General features: G+C 40.6%; 1 protein-coding gene across 2 annotated transcripts in view; it reads right to left on the bottom strand.

Moving 5' to 3' along the window:
- LOC128684206 (transmembrane protein 114) overlaps window positions 1-15,639 on the bottom strand; it is a 234,444-nt gene extending 218,805 nt beyond the window's left edge. Inside the window, exon 1 of one of the 2 annotated variants that reach the window (XM_070094466.1) lies at window positions 15,432-15,639. In XM_070094466.1, the coding sequence (XP_069950567.1) occupies window positions 15,432-15,557 (126 nt within the window). In that variant the 5' untranslated portion in view covers window positions 15,558-15,639. The remainder of the gene's footprint in view (window positions 1-15,431) is intronic. The other variant, XM_070094457.1, reaches the window with a different exon arrangement.
- Between the last annotated feature and the right edge of the window lie 299 nt (window positions 15,640-15,938).

The raw sequence follows: 15,938 nt of genomic DNA on the forward strand, positions 1-15,938 counted from the left end.
TGTACTTCCAATTTCCAGTACTCAAGTCCGGCTATATAAAAATAACCGGTTTCCCTGAATCTCATAAATAAATATTACCCTGCTCACACTCCAACAGCTCGTCATGTCCCAAAAACTATTCACCTACATTCGCTCCCTTCTAACATGCTCATGCACGCTTGCTTGAATTCCAAGCCCCTGGCCCACAAAACCTCCTTTTCGAGGAAGACCCCTACCTCGTCTTCCTTCCCCTACAGATTTATATGCTCACCATGTCATCCTATTTTGATCCATTCTCTCTAAATGACCAAACCACCTCAACAACCCCTCTTCAACCCTCTGACTAATACTTTTATTAACTCCACACCTTCTCCTAATTTCCACACTCCGAATTTTCTGCATAATATTTACACCACATATTGCCCTTAGACAGGACATCTCCACTGCCTCCAATAGCCTCCTCGCTGCAGCATATACAACCCAAGCTTCACACCCATATAAGAGAGTGGTTACCACTATACTTTCATACATTCCCTTCTTTGCCTACATAGATAACGGTTCTTTGTCTCCACATATACCTCAACGCACCACTCGCCTTTTTTCCTTCATCAATTCTATGGTTAACCTCATCCTTCATAAACCCATCCGCTGACATGTCAACTCCCAAATATCTGAAAATATTCACTTCTTCCATACTCCCTCTCTCCAATTTTTCTCTACCTAAATCATTTGATACCCTCATCACCTTACTCTTATCTATGTTCACTTTCAACTTTCTACCTTTACACATTCTCCCAAACTCGTCCACTAACTTCTGCAACTTTTCTTTAGAATCTCCCATAAGCACAGTATCATCAGCAAAAAGTAACTGTCAACTCCCATTTTGTATTCGATTCCCCATAATTTAATCCCACCCCTCTCCCCAACACCCTAGTATTTTTACCTCTTTTACAACCCCATCTATAAATATATTAAACAACTATGGTGACATTACACATCCCTAAGACCTATTTTTACCGAGAAGTAATCTCCCTCTCTTCTACACACCCTAAGCTGAGCCTCACTATGCTCATAAAAACTCTTTACAGCATTTAGTAACTTATTACCTATTCCATATACTTGCAACATCTGCCACATTGCTCTCCTATCTACTCAATCATATGCCTTTTCTAAATCCATAAATGCAATGAAAACTTCCCTACCTTTATCTAAATACTGTTCACATATATGCTTCAGTATAAACACTTCATCTACACATCCCCTACCCACTCTAAAACCTCCTTGCTCGTCTGCAATCCTACTCTCTGTCTTACCTCTAATTCTTTCAATAATAACCCTGCCGTACACTTTTCCTGGTATACTCAGTAAACCTATTCCCCTATAATTTTTACAATATCTTTTGGCCCTTTTTCTTTATATAAAGGAACAATACATGCTCTCTGTCAATCCCTAGGTACCAACTACTCCAACACTATATCCCCCCTTGCTTTTAACATTTCTGTCATGATCCGGTCAATTTCAGCTGCTGTACCCCCTTTCATTCTACGTAATGCCTCAAGCACCTCCCCTACACTTAATCCTGCTCTTCTTCACTCATAAAGGATGCTATACCTCCCTGGCCAGTGCATGAAATTACCGCCTCCCTTTCTTCATCGACATTTAAAAGTTCCTCAAAATATTCCCGCCATCTACCCAATACCTCCAACTCCCTATCTACTAACTCTCCTACTCTGTCAGCTGACATATCCATTCGTTCCTTTGGCTTTCTTAATTTATCTCACTTCAATTTTTTTTTCTTATTTTCATCAAAATTTCTTGACAGTGCCTCTCACACTATCATCTGTTCTCCTTTTGCACTCTCTCACCACTCATTCCACCTTTCTTTTACTCTCCATGTACTCTGCTCTTCATCTAATACTTCTGCTTTCCAAGAACCTCTCATAAGCTACCTTTTTCTCTTATCACACCCTTTTACTTCATCATTCCACCAATCACTCCTCTTTCCTCCTGCACCCACCCTCCTATAACCACAAACTTCTGCCCCACATTCAAATACTGCATTTTTAAAACTATTCCAACCTTCTTCAACCCCCCCCCCCCGTCCCACATCTCATACTTGCACCAGCCCACCTTTCTGCCAATAGTTGTTTATATCTCACCCTAACTTCCTCCTCCCTTAGTTTATACACTTTTACCTCTCTCTTACTTGTTGTTGTCATTTTCCTCTTGTCCCATCTACCTCTTTAACTGTAGCTACAAATAAATAATGATCCGATATATCAGTTGCCCCTCTATAAACATGTACATCCTGGAGCCTACCCATCAACCTTTTATCCACCAATACATAATCTAACAAACTACTTTCATTACGTGTTGTATCATACCTTGTATACTTATCCTCTTTTTCATAAAATATGTATTACTTATTACCGAACCTCTTTCTACACATAGCTCAATTAATGCTCCCCATTTTCATTTACCCCCTGGCACTCCAAATTTACCTACCACTCCTCCACAACATTTTTACCCACTTTAACATTGAAATCCCCAACCACATGTACTCTCACACTTGGTTCAAAACTCCCCATGCACTCACTCAACATTTCCCAAAATCTCTCTTCTCTACACTTCTCTCTCTCTCCAGGTGCATAAACGCTATAACCCACTTTTCACATCGCTGCACTAGGATCACGAATTTTTAATTTAAAATAATGTTCCTAGAAAGCAAAAAAAAAAATATATTGTAAAAAATAAACATTTAGTGAAAGAAATATATCAGTACTTAATAATGGTGTTTGAGATAGCGGAAAATGGGTAAGGAAGCGCAGACTGTGAACACCATTGTGTGTAGTGGTAACGGCCTCCACAGCTGACCGCTCCTTCAACCAACCAGGTTACACACAGCTGAACACACGTCTGCTTAGCTGAAGCTGCTTAAGCGAACTGTGACAAATAACATTTACAATAAAACAAACGCCTAAAGGTATAGTCACTTGACTGAATGTGAAACACCAAGCACATTTTCGTAATTTTTTAAACGAGAATAAATATTGTTTACTAAATCCAAAATTACAGATCCTAAATCAATAGGAATCTTTCCATAAAAACAATTATCTATAAAACTTCTACACGAACACTGATTCACAAAAGGGCTATGACTGGGTAAAAAAAAATATTAACCAGCTGTGTTCCTCTGCTTCAATGACTTCATACCATCCTGCATAATGAATTCTCCGCTAAAACACGTAGCAACAGTTTTAGTTAGTTTAATATGTTTATTATGCACCCCACACCCATCCTGTGGGCGGTAGTCAAAAGATTACAGAGGTACATAATGGGTCCAGGGACTGGACTCCAAAATTATGATAGCTGAGCAAGTTACAGAGGTAATGAACTCACAATTACAAAGGTAATGAACTCACAATTTACAAAGGTAATGAACTCACAATTTATAAAGGTAATGAACTCCAGGTAGGCCTGGTCACAATCATAATAAGTTAAAAAGGACAGCGGATGCTAAAGTAACATTTGCTCAGACTGTCTTCCCTACTTCCTTCTCTTTCGTAAGGCCCGTAGTAATATTTGGTTTGTATATCACACGTAGTGATAATCGATAAACTAAACACGCTACAGACAGACTAAAGATAAGGTGAGAAAAAAATTGAAAATGATATAAGAGGAAAACTTACATCAGAACCAAAACTGCCATATTCACTTAAGAAAACTAATTATAAAGGCCCAAGTTACTGATAAGACTTCTGTTGTCTACTGTGGTAAACAACAGAAGTATGCGAGGAAATAAGTAGAACATTTAGGGATTTATTCAAACGGGACAGAAATGACTGGGAAAATGGGAACCAGTACATACCAACCAACGTTAAAAGTTATTTACATAAGAGGAAGAAGGCACTGAGGGAACTGATCACAGCAAAAGCCATGGAACCTGACAACCATGGGCACTGAGGGAAGCAGCGGAACCACTGAGAGCCAATATCAAAGAATATAAAGTCACTACACCAATGACGACACACAATGACGACTAATGGATAACCGGATGCGTTCAGCAGCTAAAGCCACATTTTGAACGTGTAATTTCTCAAGTATAACAAAAAGTTAGATGGGCTGCGCCAGTTAAAACAAGCGTAGAGATGGAAGAGCTTTCTGATGAACTTACCGAATTACCGAGAAAAAAAGCAATTATAGGGTTAAGTGAACCACATCGTCCTAAAATGAAAGAACACATGTGATGATTCACAAGCTAGGAGAGCAAGGAGGAATGGGGACGTTTTCCACTAGATCAACGAGTACCTGACAGGAAATGAGTGGCATTACGGAAGTCAGGATAGACAGGGATAGCAGCTGAAGTCCTTGACTAAGGAGCGGTATTAGGGAAGACAAAATTTGAAGAGCAGGTGCAGTTTGCACAGAATATTTCTGGAAATTCCAACAAGAGTTGTCTTTGCAGATATAAGACTATTGAAAATGTGGACGGGAGAAGACAGGGACGGCCTCCAGGGAGGCTTAAGTTGCAGTGGTGGCCAAACTAGTGCCTGCTGGATGTTAATCCGAATGACAAAGACGCAATTTGGGAAAGGAAAAGACCACTGATATACAGATTTGGAGAAGAAACCACACACATCGAGAAGGGTAAAAGGATCTATGAATAAACATGACACTGAATATAACACTGCAGAAGCACATCAGCTTTCGTAGCGTGTTCGAAACTAGCAAATCTATAAGTATCCTTCAGGACCCTTAAAGAATCCTTTAGGACTACATCCAATGTACTCGTATATCAGGTTCATGCTAAGATGCGTAGCACCAGCGTCCAAGGAGTACAATTCAAGAGCCTATGTGTTCCCAGTAGTTCAAATGTTTGTTTGAATTTATACGGGCAGCGAAGATTCTCTACATATTCACTAACCCTGCAATCTCTCATGTCTTGCACGGAGCAGTTAGTATACAATAGTATTCCAGCCTTCAGAGAACAGATGACTTAAAGAGTATCATCACTGGCACGGCATCTCTTGTTTCAAACATTCTGGTTTTTCAGGTTATCATTTTCCTTGTAGTAGCGCAGAAACTAAAAGCCAAGACAACGGTGCACAAGTGTTTACAATAATGCTAACATGAATTTTGGCTTTATATCACAAAAGTCCCAAGATTACAATGGATAAATATACGCTGGAAAATATGCAGTGAAGGATGAAGTTGATCCCGTGTATCAGAATCCTTTTCTACGACTAAGTAAGTAAGTAAGTAAGTAAGTTTATTCAGGTATACACAAATACAGTTACATAGAATTATCATACATAGCAGCATATGTGTAGAGAACCTAGGATAACCCAAAAAAGTCAGACAGAGTGACTTATTTCCATTGGGGTCCTTTAACGACGACAGGTTGAAGGTACAAAATTTGCACTCTGGAAAGACAGAATTTGGGGGGATATGCTTGAAGTGTACAAAAGAAAACAGGAATACATAAAGGGGATATAAATAACGTGTTGAAAGTACCTAATCAATTATTTTACTACATGTAAACCACACAATAACCAAATTCTGTAAACTCAGCATTGTAATCCTTATAGAGAATAAACTTTGAATTTGAATTTGAAAAAAAAGTTGGAGAACTTCGGATTTAAAAAGTATATATGGTAAGTCTCCAGGTAAACTAGGTAAGTACTGGTTTGCCAATAAAATCGTGGATAAGTGGAACAAACTCCCAGGTAGTGTCATTGGGGGCAAGAACTTTGGTTAGCTTTAAATATAGGATGGACGGGTATATATGTGGGTGTGGTTGAGTATGAGCTAGATTTGCTTAGCATAAGTCAATATTCCTTCAGCAGTGTTTCTTCTCTATGTTCTTATATAACAATATGTTTATTGCAGTTACGTTCACTATATATGTCCCGTAGACCATATGTGGTGAACCTGAATATTAAAATATTCTTCACTACGGTTAACCTACCCAAAAGCCAGAAAAATACACGAATTTACAATGTTATTTCTCTTATGCTTGTGTTTTTGGGGCAATCAGAAGCCCTAAAGGGAATTATCAATAGACCCCTGGTTTTCTTCAAGAGGGATCAGCCAGGCTGTGGTTCGTACGTTGGACTACGTGCGGCCAGCAGTAACAACCTCGTTGATCAGGGCCTGATCCACAGGGAGGCCTGGTCATGGACCGGACCGCGGGGGCGTTGATCCTCTGAATACCCTCCAGGTAGACTGTGAGACCTGTAGCGGCTATATAGCGCCTGGGAAATGGTTGGCAATCAAGTTCGATACAAGGAAAGAAAGGACATGTCCAACTTCTTGGAACAAGAGTTCCTCACCAGCATCAAAGAGCCTGCATTGTGCGGAATGAATACACTAAAAGTCTTTCTTATTCTCTAAATATTTTATTCCTCTCCTTCACTGCGCAGCGTACCTCCCTCTTAACACAGTTCTGCGCCCCTTCCCCCACCCACGCCATGTGTAACTCTGTCCCTCCCTCATACCCAGGGCAGACATTCCTGCAGACACCAGCTAGTGTTTGTGAAGTGGACACCCACGGGTAAAGCGTGATCAGAATAACGCTAAAGTACCTGTCCTAAAGTTAACTAGTCCAGGTGTTTGAGGCTGTAAAGGAGTTTGGATTAAATGTTTTCATTCTTAACGTTTCAAGTAAAAAAAGAAGCATTATCGTAGTCGTTAAATACAAGGTATATGTTTGTATTTGTTATGCTTTGCCAGGGTAATGTTCAATATCTTAAGAATAGATAAACTAAGATCCAACCACGGTACAGAGTCGGTATGAAACTTTTTTTTTTTAAGCTTAAAATCAGGAATGTTATATTTAGTTGTATTATCGCGAGTGAGATGTTTCTGATAGATATAATAGGGATCTGGATCTCTGATGAGCATTTACATGATTTAAACTTATTAACCCGTCTAAGTCTACCATAATGAGCCAATAGCAATACTGTGATCAGTTTCACCAGTCATTATTAAAACTACCTTGCGCTATTTCATAATTCATATTATACTGTACTACAGTTTAATTATTTTTTAAAACGCCAAATCTTTAGTAAATATTATAGGAATAAAATCCGGCATAGTATTAAAGAAACTATTTTGGCCATTTAAACTCTCGAGATATGTACCTCTAGCGTAAACTGTGGGGACCTATAGTCTCGGAGTAGATAAGGCTTCGAGGAAAAATATTTAATTTCTTCCTGAAGTTGTTTGAATATTCCTCTTCTAACACTGTGTGTACTCGCCTAATTGTGGTTGCAGGGGTCGATTCAAAGCTCTTGGCCCAGCCTCTTCACTGGTCGCTACTGTCACTCACTCCCTACTCTGTCAGCTTTATCATACTTTTATCATGTGTATATGTATCTTTGTGATGTAGGTCAACTGTGCTTGTGAGGTCAAATGAATGTGTGTGTGTGTGTGTGTGTGTGTGTGTGTGTGTGTGTGTGTGTGTGTGTGTGTGTGTGTGTGTGTGTGTGTACTCACCTATTTGTACTCACCTATTTGTGGTTGCAGGGGTCGAGTCCTAGCTCCTGGCCCCGCCTCTTCACCGGTTGCTACTAGACCCTCTCTCTCCCCGCTCCATGAGCTTTATCAAACCTCGTCTTAAAACTGTGTATGGTTCCTGCCTCCACTACGTCATTTTCTAGGCTATTCCACTGCCTTACAACTCTATGACTGAAGAAATACTTCCTACTATCTCTCTGACTCATTTGTGTCTTCAACTTCCAATTGTGGCCTCTTGTTTCTGTGTCCCCTCCCTGGAACATCCTGTCCTTGTCCACCTTGTCTATTCCACGCAGTATTTTATAAGTCGTTATCATGTCTCCCCTGACCCTCCTGTCCTCCAGTGTCGTCAGGCCGATTTCCCTTAATCTTTCTTCATAGGACATTCCCCTTAGCTCTGGAACTAACCTTGTTGCAAACCTTTGTACTTTCTCTAGTTTCTTGACGTGCTTTATCAAGTGCGGGTTCCAAACAGGTGCTGCATACTCCAGTATGGGCCTGACATACACGGTGTACAGTGTCTTGAATGATTCCTTACTAAGGTGTCGGAATGCTGTTCTCAGGTTTGCCAGGCGCCCATATGCTGCAGCAGTTATCTGATTGATGTGTGCTTCCGGAGACATGCTCGGTGTTATACTCACCCCAAGATCTTTCTCCTTGAGTGAGGTTTGCAGTCTTTGGCCACCTAGCCTATACTCTGTCTGTGGTCTTCTGTGCCCTTCCCCTATCTTCATGACTTTGCATTTGGCAGGATTAAATTCGAGAAGCCATTTGCTGGACCAGGTGTCCAGTCTGTCCAGGTCTCTTTGAAGTCCTGTGTGTGTGTGTGTGTGTGTGTGTGTGTGTGTGTGTGTGTGTGTGTGTGTGTGTGTGTGTGTGTGTGTGAGTGTATATGTGTGTGTATATATATGTGTATGTATATATGTGTATATGCATGTATGTGTATATGTATGTATGCGTATATGTATGTGTATATGTATGTGTATATGTATGTATGTGTATAGGTATGTGTATATGTATGTATGTGTATATGTATGTATGTGTATATGTATGTATATATGTGTATATGTATGTATATAAACAAACACTGATCTCTGGCTGAAGGAGACTCGAACCTACGAACCTTGGAACAAGGTACCCAGTGCTATACCAAACTCACCACACTGGACCAATACCTTGAAGTCCAGCTTGCGCTAGACTTTGATCCAAGGCAGCCAGCTTTCAGGGAGAAGGCTTACAGCTTTTCATCTCATCCCCTGCATGCATCAGCCTTACTAGAGATTTTAACAATGCAAGGAATTCGCAAGAGCAGGCGAAATATACACATACATATACACATGTATATATGTGTATATGTATGTGTGTGCGCGCGCGCGCGTGTGCATGTATGTGCATGCATGTATGTATGCATGCATGCATAAATTACCAACCCCCTCCCCCCAAGCTGTCTTCAACAGGGAACTGGTAAGTCATTAAGAACGTTTTTTGTTAGGCTGGTTGTGTTGCCTACTTTGAACTACGTGCTGCTACAACCAACAGCTTGACTGATCAGGCTATCAACCAGGAGGCTTGAACCAGGCCCGCATGAGCGGTGCCCCCGAAATTACGCGGGGAGACAACATGCATGGCGGGCTGCTTCACTGTTCAACTTGGTAGTCCGAGTGTATGGGAAATACAGGCATTCCCAGTACAGGTGTTAACAAGCAGTGAAAATTATGTCCATTCTCGAGATTTGCAATTTATCCTACCATGAATGTGTGTGTGTGTTGAGTCTTGGGCTCTTCCCACTTATCTTTTGATTAATTATTACTAGCCACTCCCTACCTTCCTGCTTGTTCTTGAGGCTATTTGCACCATCTGTATAGCCTCTTGTTCTCGTAGAAATCAATTTTAAAATGTAGATTTACAATCATTCCCTCCAGAATATTCCAGGTATAAATCACAATGTACCTCTTGTCTGGGTTCCAGGGATGTCGGGCGGTCCTAATATTCAGATGCTTGATTGAATTTATACGGGGGCTGTTAATGTACAGTAATATTCCAGTCTAGAGAGTACAAGTAACTTAAAGAATATCATTTGCAGGACATCTCTTTTTTTAAGTTATTATTATTCAGCCTATCATTTTCCTTGCGACTGTGACAGTAATATTATTGTGATCCTTGAACTTTAGAACTTCCGATGTTATTACTCCGAAGTCACTTACATTTCCGCTCTACTGAGTGATCTGACTTTTGTACTCTGTTCATATTTTTATTTCTTCATTTTTTCCCTTGGTGGACTATCTGAAATTTGTCCTCACTGAAAATCATATTTTCTGTGGCCTATTAGAAGACCTAGTTTATGCAAGCTTGGAGATGATACAGTGCTATGGTTAATGTGTTTAATGTCAGATATAAGAATGAAAAAGAACTGGGACGAGCATTTTTTCTAGTATATTCAAGACCATGTAAGGGTCCAGCATATGCGAAAGGAGAGAGTAGCTCCGTGCTGCCCTGGGATACACAAATGTTGTGATGACAGATGTTTAGTAATCTAGATTTAGAAATCTTTCAAATATGTTGACGATTGATCGGTCTATAATCATTTGTGATTGCTTTGTTGCCACTTTTGTGGAATTCGTGGTTTGTCATGGCTGTGGGACAAACCCTGTACCTGTGACCAGACTGTCTCCATTAAATATTTACGGCATTTTTTTTTTTTTTGTAGTGTTTGATAACTATGGAGTTCCACGAGTCAGGAACAGAGAGCATGGAGATGCTATCAAGGGCATCTTCAAAGGAAAGCAGGACTAGGGTCATGTTAGAAACGTTGAGATGTTGGCAGAGGTTGGAGCGCCATTATGCCTTCATTTAACTGTCAATCTTTACTCTGATTAACGGCTCCTTGATTATTATAATAAAAAAAGAAGCGCTAAGCCACAAGGGCTATACAGCAACGGCTCCTTGAAAGCAAATTCGCACTGAATTTCGCTTAGTTTTTGGTCACCAAAATACATTTTTCTTGCCTTCGCTTTTTTGCATTTAGAAAAAAATATTTTGGATTACTTTTCATTTCAATGATCTCTCTGCTTGTTGGCTCTCGCTTTCTTCCTTTCGTTCGCTCTTGCTCTCTCATTCAGTTTTATTTGAGTTTTCTTTTTTTCTAACCAGTGCTTATCGTTCTTTCAGACAGTCCAAGTCGTCGTCTCTGCTTGTCGAGTGAGCGTCCCTATCTTACTTTCTAGCATCTTTATCTTTTTCCTTAACGACATGAGTTTCAAGCACATTTGTAGTGCCACTGAACTTATTTTCTCGAGGAATTAGTTTTAAATGAACTTTACTCTTACTATCTTCCGACCTTATTTCTGAGAGGCTATAATTTATTTCCCAATTAATGTGTTTGTTGCTGAAACCGAATTAGTTGACTATATCCTTATGGTGTGGTGGCCGTCTTACGACTGGTATGTATGTAGACTGCTGAACTTCAAGTACATTGTGGTCCGATTTTAATGTGTTTGACACCATTAAGTTCCGTCCCATACCATCATTAGTGAAAATAAGGTTAAGGTTATTTTATTATGTCTGGTCGTCACTGCTAGTTGCTGGCTTAAGGCGAATTTGTGGGTCTTGATAATTCGTTCTTATATGATTGCTCATCAGTGCTTCCTCCTAGAACTGCCTCTGCTAGTACAGTATTGTTACATTATTTCATTGCAAGTACCTCAAATTAAAATCAAGCAAGATTATGTTTGGAGTCGTGTTTGTAAGGTTTTTAAGGCAATGTCTCGTTTTCATGAACTGGTCTTAGAACCGCTGGGAATTTTGTATCGGGTGATTTGTACAAAAGTACAATAATCAAATTCTGATTCAAATTATTTACTGTCAAAACTACGGTATTCGTGCAAAGGAGCGACTCTTAACATACATATTAACCCTTTGTATCTTTCTTAGGATAAATGGTTACCATCTCATGTGTGTTAGTAAATACCACTGTTACCACATGCAAGCAGTTGCTGCTTGCAGCGCCCCCGCCAAAATGCCAAAGGCTTATTTGATAAGGGGCCTTTTCCCTAAGCAATATATATTCCCTAGAATCTAGGCGTAAAAGTATGACAATTTATACCTGGGAAATATTAGAGAGAGACTGATTCTAAATTTGCACACCACAATCACTTCTTACGAGAGTGGGAGGCACAACAGACTGAAAAATCTCTAATAAAAAGTAATTATATTTATAGGAAAATGCTAAGCCCAAAGAGATCATACAGTGCCTAAGGAATCAAAGAATCAGGTTTGATTTAAGGGCACGGTAGCTCCAAGTCTTTGGAGCTACCGTGCCCTTAGATCAAACCGTGCCATGGACCCATCTTTGTACTGGGTAGCTCCAAGTCCTTGAAGCTACCCATTACAAAGATGGGTTTCAATAATTACATAATCCAGAACTCGCTAAGTATAAAAGGTTCAAGAAGAAACACTACTATCCCTTCACTTACAAAGGAATTACCAACACACTTCCTGTCTGTGCGGGGAAACTGACAAGTTCATCCAAACAGTTCTTGGTAAACCGGGCTGTGGTGCTTATGTGGAGCTGCAAGTCCCAACAGCCTGGCTGAACAGATCACCACCACCTAGAAGGCGGAGGCAGAGCCTGACTGTGGGTGCTATCATCTCCGCTATCACCATTTATCTCACTAAATACATAGGAAAACTAGAGAACACTACGTGCCCATAAATAACACTTAAAACCTTATTACAAAGTAAGGTATTTTATAAGTTTTAAGAGGCAAAGTAGCAGAACACCATCCCCCTCCCGGGCATCTTAAACATCCAGCGTTTGGATCACTTCCTGAAGCCTCGCTCAAATTACCTTCTTGGCCCCGATTAGTTAGTTTAATATGTTTATTATGCACCCCATACCCATCCTGTGGGCGGTAGTCAAAAGATTACAGAGGTACATAATTGGTCCAGGGACTGGACTCCAAAGTCCCGATTATTGCTGGCGTTTTTTAGTGGTCTGGTATGTAGTGGTGTGGTGGGCGCCAGCATGGCTAGTGGTGGTTGTGGTGGGCGCCAGCATGGCTAGTGGTGGTTGTGGTGGGCGCCAGCATGGCTAGTGGTGGTTGTGGTGGGCGCCAGCATGGCTAGTGGTGGTTGTGGTGGGCGCCAGCATGGCTAGTGGTGGCTGTGGTGGGCGCCAGCATGGCTAGTGGTGGCTGTGGTGGGCGCCAGCATGGCTAGTGGTGGCTGTGGTGGGCGCCAGCATGGCTAGTGGTGGCTGTGGTGGGCGCCAGCATGGCTAGTGGTGGTTGTGGTGGGAGGCAACAACACACTCCATAACGAAGAATTGAGACACTTATGCAACACATGGGAATCTTTATTGAAGAAACGTTTCGCCACACAGTGGCTTCATCAGTCCAATACAAAGTAGAAATGGGTAAGGAGAGTAGAAGTATGAGGTAATCAGTCCCTCAACCTGGATTCGATGTGTTCAGTCCATCACTCTTGTAGTAAGTGCAGCATAGGGCCAGAGAGGTGGCTTATATACTGCGGTGAGATGAGTTGAAGCAGGAGGAGGCGGGATCTTAGTGGGACCTGCCACTAATGTAAGTAGGTCATCGTCCAAAGGTTTGGGCAAGCGTTGAAGTCTTTGTACCAAGATTCCATGATGTTGCAGTGTCTGACAGATGTGATGAATGGTTTTGAAAACCGACAAGTTGAAGAATTGAGACACTTATGCAACACATGGGAATCTTTATTGAAGAAACGTTTCGCCACACAGTGGCTTCATCAGTCCGGTTTTCAAAACCATTCATCACATCTGTCAGACACTGCAACATCATGGAATCTTGGTACATAGACTTCAACGCTTGCCCAAACCTTTGGACGATGACCTACTTACATTAGTGGCAGGTCCCACTAAGATCCCGCCTCCTCCTGCTTCAACTCATCTCACCGCAGTATATAAGCCACCTCTCTGGCCCTATGCTGCACTTACTACAAGAGTGATGGACTGAACACATCGAATCCAGGTTGAGGGACTGATTACCTCATACTTCTACTCTCCTTACCCATTTCTACTTTGTATTGGACTGATGAAGCCACTGTGTGGCGAAACGTTTCTTCAATAAAGATTCCCATGTGTTGCATAAGTGTCTCAATTCTTCAACTTGTCGGTTTTCAAAACCATTCATCACACACTCCATAACCTTCAAGGTATCATGACCCAGACATGGACTTCGTGGTTTTTTTTTTTTTTTCCCGTCCACGACTAGTGTGACTTGGCAACTTCCACTTCGTGGTTTTTTTTTTTTTTTCCCGTCCACGACTAGTGTGACTTGGCAACTTCCAGAGTACCATCATAACTATAACCTAATATACTTCCCCTCGAGGCAGTAAATACCTTAATCAAATAAAAACCAGCCCAAGCATTATGTATTAAATATATACATTTATGTATGCGTTATACAGTATAATACGACAGAAATACCATTTTGCCTTGATAAAGTTCTGATTAAAGCAAAACATATATATGAAGATTTGCTCTCTACAGTTTTTTTTTTTACAATGGTCATATTTAATTCGTTTCCACATTAAGAACCCAACTAAACCTCTGAATTAATGTCATAGTCCTCCACTTCTCTAGGTGGTACAGAATCATTAAGTTGAACAGCCTGGAAGGGTTTAGCGCTTCACGAGAATATAATAATATCGTTAACTAAATTACTTATTTTTCACTGTTTTCTGTACTTATAGTGTTTATAACGCTACGTACATCTGTTTGTGCAAACTGACTTTCGCAAGAACCTCGCATTTCATCTTCCACAGAAACAGGAAGTGTGGAAGATACGGAAATTTTTTGCCATGGACGCGCCTCTTGCATGATGAAGTTCCGATTTTATACACTTCCTCACCTGGAAATGTTAAGGTCATGTACTGGAGTATTAGGAAAGTTTTAAAATGATTTAAAACATTACTATAAATACACGGCATTTAAAATTACTGGACGGTACCAAGGTAATCCGAATTGTGTATGGTAACACACGAACTGTACAGGGACAGGCCGAAGAACTAGACAATTAAAAAAAAAAAAGGAATAACTAGTGTACACTTTGATAATCTTATATTATTACCATGTTGATGAAATGAAGAACCTGTACGGACCATACAACTCCTGCCTGGGAAAAGGGTTATAATATGGTTGGATCCAACTTCATTTGTTTTAAGAGCCCTGCACCGCCCTGCACCACATTCTCAACGATTAAAATTTTTCATAGGAAATGAAATGTTGATGGAATGTAGATAACATGCTTGTATTTTACAAAGTAACATCACGCGTTCGAACCCGGGGGCTAAACTCCATATTGACCGTATTGTTACAACAGTGACTGTCATTAGTAAAGAGTGCAAGTGAAATATGAATACTTAATCAATTTCGACCAAACATGTTTGATGAATTTTGGGGAATATACTACCATAGTGCCCAAGAGAAAATTTACTGATCCGAAATCTTAATGTTGATTATTGAAGTGCAGATGATATAGCTTAGCCATATGTAACTCAGCTATATAATATTTCACTGATGAACCATTATTCTTTACACGAACTTGCTAGTTAAGGCCTATCAACTGCAAGTCAAAACTGAGGGTCACCTCTATAACAAATCCCTAAAACAGGGATTATAGGACATTCAGTGTGTAGTGATATACTCTTCCCGGTGAATACCGTCATACAAGACATCCTGGTCATATAACCTGAGTAAGCGGAGTTATAGGTACAGCTTAGGTCAAATTTTAAACAGCACAGAATAAAAAAAATAACCTGATAAACATGGTTTAACGCTATAGTATTGTACAAAATCAAACTAACAATACAAAAGTAGGTCATATATACAAGCAGGTAAGGTAGATATATTAGAGGTGGTCACAGGTGAACTATGTAGGACGCCGCTGCCTCACCTCGATATCGATGCGGTCTACTTTAATGTACTGCCAGTTATCTGTACCGAAGGCGATAGCCAGCAGAGCTACCGAGACAACGGCACATATCGTCGCTAAGGACAGTGTAATCGCCGAACAAGGCATTTCGAAGAAAAGTTTACGAGCAAAACCACAAGTAGCGTGACCAACCTCACAACACAAGGCCTCACAGGGAACTGACTGGTGTTAGAGCAGTGTAGCCACACCTGTCAGTGAGCTGTGCAGGGAGGCCAACCACCACGCTCATATACCACTCTCTTTTTCTTCTTCAGTTTAACAATATTCCTCGAATACTCAGTGACAAAATATTACACCATCTAATTAGTGATATATCCTGTAGTTTAACATATTTCAAGACTTTTATTCATAAATCTCATAATATAGAGATGTAATCCTTCACAGCTCGTGCACCTTGGCCTGAGGCGAGTAACTAAAATATTGTTCAGACTCAGCCGCGGCGGTCTCACAGAAAACGGGATGTTGCTC

This window comes from Cherax quadricarinatus, chromosome 4 (genome assembly GCF_038502225.1).
Source record: "Cherax quadricarinatus isolate ZL_2023a chromosome 4, ASM3850222v1, whole genome shotgun sequence".
In the NCBI taxonomy this organism is placed as follows: Eukaryota; Metazoa; Arthropoda; class Malacostraca; order Decapoda; family Parastacidae; genus Cherax; species Cherax quadricarinatus.